Genomic DNA, 3,789 nt, shown 5'->3' on the forward strand with positions numbered 1-3,789 from the left:
TGAATACTGGTGTAGCTCACTAAAATCACTGGAATTACTCTGTGCTTACACAGTGTTGGATTAAAAGCTATGAGTTCAAAACCAAACCCCATTAAGTCTAATTTTGCAGTGTTCATAGCAAGTCATAAACCCCTCTATAGTTACTTAGAAGTGGTTCTTTTTCCAAGAAAAAAAAGGCCCTAGAGCCCTGCAAGGTTAGATGCCAATGCTTCCATCTCATTGAGAAGACAGCAAACTCTTCTTTTGAGTGGCGCCATGCTATTATTTCCTGAGTCATACAATGCTACTCCTTAAATTCCTTGCTGTTTCAATATTATTTACTGAATCCTAACTGCTGTAGATCCAAGATAAGCTTTACTAAGGGAGAAATTTATCTGTGGAGAAAGAAAGTGAAGACATTTCCCAAACCTAGCATCTGTGGGCATCTGCAGAGCAGTTTGGTGCATTAGGGGTGGCCCCCTGGGAAAAGGAGTAACAGTGTGCTTCTATTTTCGCATAAAATCAGGCTCAGCAGAGGGCATAATGCACAAGTATCAGTGTGTATCTGCTTTCTCACTTTCATTTCCTCAGTTAGGGGAAAGGCAGAGGATGGTAGTAAGAAAAGGGACACAGCCAGCCCTTCACGTTACCTATCAGGGCAGCAGGGGCTCTTTCTTCATGCACTTTTTACAGACAGGCAGCTGGCCAGCCAGTAATATAACTCATGCTGCTGCTGCTCTTTGCAGGGAGACAAGTCTGTTTCCGCTAGCTGCTTGGCTCGATTTGGCATTTTTGATTATAGCTGGATATTGCATGACAATGCAGCTGATTCACTGCATCATGGCTGGGGTAAGAACTGCAATCGTGCTGTCTCAGGGGACGCAGTGGGAGTACAGGAGTGCAGACTCTGGCTCTACTCACAGCCTGACTTTTGGGACTTGAAAGAGAGGGATGTGCCATGTTTTAAATATTCAGACATACCCTTAGCTCCAGCGCTTAAGCTTTCAGATATTTTAGGTCAGAGCTAGTCTTCTAACCAGCCTGAAGCTATGCTGCATTGTGCTGTAATCTTGACAATTTTTTCAACTAAATGTGCTTGAATCTAGTCATTTTCCCGGTGGCTCACCTCCAAGAAAATGGTCTCGATCATTTGGTAGGTTTCAGGGTTGGGTATGAGTCAGCTCTGAGTCAGTCAGCAGCTCTAGCTCAATGAAGCGCTGGTCCCCCTATGCTGGCACAACCTGTGGGGCTGCAGCCCTGTGACAGACGCTGATCCCAACCCTCCCCAACAGCTGCATGTGGGAGCCCCAATGCTGGGCACTCACAAAGCAAAAGGGCAAGTCCAGAGCGCCACGCTTTTGGCTGTTCACCAAATAATTGTTCTGGGCTGCAAAGCCCTCTCAACCTCTGAAGATGGCAGGGTGCATAAATGATCCTGGCTCCAGGGAGGAAGAAGGAGATGGGGACCTGTCTTTCTCCCTGCAGAGGGGCCTGTCTGACCAGGGCACAGGCATGGCAAGTCACTGTTGCATGAACAACTTCCACCCCCAGGGCCAGGAGTAAGCAAGGAAGGAGCTTTGTCCAGAGACCTCTCTCCCTGGCAGGGTGTTTCTGTTTATATTCACATTTATATTAAGTAGGGTGGTGTCCCAGTCCTCAGGCAGTCGAGAGCAAAGCCAGACACTGTCTTGAAGGCAACAGTCAGTGTGTGTGTTGTGCAAAGCAGCATGACTGATGGGTTCCCGCTCTCTCTTTGTCTTTCTTTCCCCTCGCACGGCGGTGTGACTGAAGCAACGCCCCATGAAACAGTCTCTGAGTGCTTGCATGTGCCGAGAGTCCCACTGGAAATGCCTCCTCCTCTCCATCCTCATGTACGGCTGCCTGGGTGCCGTGGCCTGGTGTCAACTGGCCCGAGTCACAAAGCTCAGCTTTGATAGCTCCTTCAAGGGCAAATCCATGATCTACCATGACAGCCCATGCTCAGACGGCTATGTCTATATCCCACTGGCCTTCCTCTCTATGCTGTATGTGGTGTACTTGGTGGAGTGCTGGCACTGTCACGTCAAGAGAGAGCTGCAGTACAAGGCAGATGTGGACAGTGTCTATGAATGCATCAACCGCATGCAGCAAGCCACTCCGTGCATCTGGTGGAAGGCCATCAGCTACCACTTTGTGCGGCGAACCCGGCAAGTGACCCGGTACCGCAACGGTGATGCCTACACCACCACACAGGTCTACCATGAGAGGGTCAACACCCACGTGGCTGAAGCTGAGTTTGACTATTCTCACTGTGGATACAAGGACATATCCAAGGAGCTCTTGGGCTTGGAGAGCTATACAGCCACCAAGTTGAGGTTCACCAAGTGCTTCAGCTTTGCCAACATTGAATCTGAGAACTCTTACCTGACTCAGAGAGCTCATTTCTTCACAGAAATTGAGGGGCTGGATGACTACATGGAGGTGAGAGAAGGCATGCAGCTCAAAAATGTGGATTTTAAAGAGCTTATGATGGCCTATGGAGACCCAGATCACCTCCCATGGTACGTGTCCCATTATGCTTTCTGGGTGGCAGCTATCCTAATGATCTCATGGCCACTCAGGGTACTCATAGAGTATCAGACTGCTTATGTCCACTACCACGTGGAGAAGCTGCTGGGTCTGGAGTACACGGCACCCACCACAGCGGAGGAGCCCTTGTATTGGTATCGCATGCCCCGAGACACCACGCATGACAGCACCGAACTGGAGTGGCACATCTGCACCAACCGGCAGCTGATCCCTAGCTACTCAGAGGCCATGCTCATGGACCTGGCCAACTCCCCAGCCTACAACAGCTACACGGTGTGTCGGTATGGCGAGACAGCCCACGGGTGTGAACGCTGCAACCGTGCCTCCAGCACCTCCTCCATCTTCTCACGCCATGCTTTCCACAGCTGCAGTGGCAACTCCCGCCTCTCCCTCAACACCAGCCGCTTCTCCCTCTGCCGCATCCACGGCTCCCACAGGACAGGCCTCTGGAGGAGCCGCAGCAGCAGCATTGCAGAGCGAGGCTGCCAGGATGAGCAGTGCTGCTCCTACTCCAGCCAGCTGGCTGTCAATGAAAACCCCCCAACCTACCATGATGCCCGTTTCTTCCCTGTTCTGATTGTGCACAGGCCGGAGGGGCACAACAGGCGGCATTTCTACGTCAGGCGCTCCTCCTGTCTAGAAACCTCTCTGTGACAGGCCTCCATGGTTTCTTGGCTCCTCTGCCCCGAGGCAGGGCTTGCAGAGGTGCCACCAGTGGAGAGCCTGCAAGCACAAGTCTCCACAGTGGGTTGGCAGGACAAGCTTCAGCTCTTCCCCTTGCCACTGCAAGAGGACACAGTCACTCTGACCAACAGCTAACCATTTCCGAGAGCTTCTCCCCCTCCGGCTGGTCTCCCTGGTCTTCTGTTCCCCATTCCTCCCATTCTTTTACTCCTCACCCTTTCTTTGCTCCTTGATTCCCTGAATCTCCTCCCATTCCACCCTCAGTCTTTTTTTACGTTTCAGTCACAGTATTTCGCTGCTGTGGCTGTTGGAGGATTTTTAAAGCCTGTGCTTTGCCAGTACATTTGCCCTCTCGGATGCTTTACAAGGTAAGAAACTCAGATAGAGCGCAAGGCACATGGCCAGCTAGAGTCAAGTCAGAAGGAAACTTCAGATCTGCAGGCGCTGAGTCATCTCCTGCAAACCCCAAACCCCAAATGAGGTGCTTTCTTATTACTTTATTTTCCCCAATCCTTTTTTTCTTGTTGTTCTGTCATTTATTCTCTCTTTTCTTCATGT

At 50.8% G+C, this 3,789-nt stretch overlaps 1 protein-coding gene across 1 annotated transcript; it reads left to right on the plus strand.

Annotated features, from left to right (window-relative positions):
• Window positions 1–1,770: 1,770 nt before the first annotated feature.
• LOC103803977 (transmembrane protein 151B-like) lies at window positions 1,771–3,201 on the plus strand (the record flags this gene model as incomplete). Its single annotated transcript, XM_009076557.1, has 1 exon — window positions 1,771–3,201. A coding segment is annotated over one exon (1,431 nt), but the record flags the coding sequence as incomplete, so codon positions are not given.
• Window positions 3,202–3,789: the final 588 nt, after the last annotated feature.

This window comes from Acanthisitta chloris, unplaced genomic scaffold (genome assembly GCF_000695815.1).
Source record: "Acanthisitta chloris isolate BGI_N310 unplaced genomic scaffold, ASM69581v1 scaffold8916, whole genome shotgun sequence".
NCBI lineage: Eukaryota > Metazoa > Chordata > Aves > Passeriformes > Acanthisittidae > Acanthisitta > Acanthisitta chloris.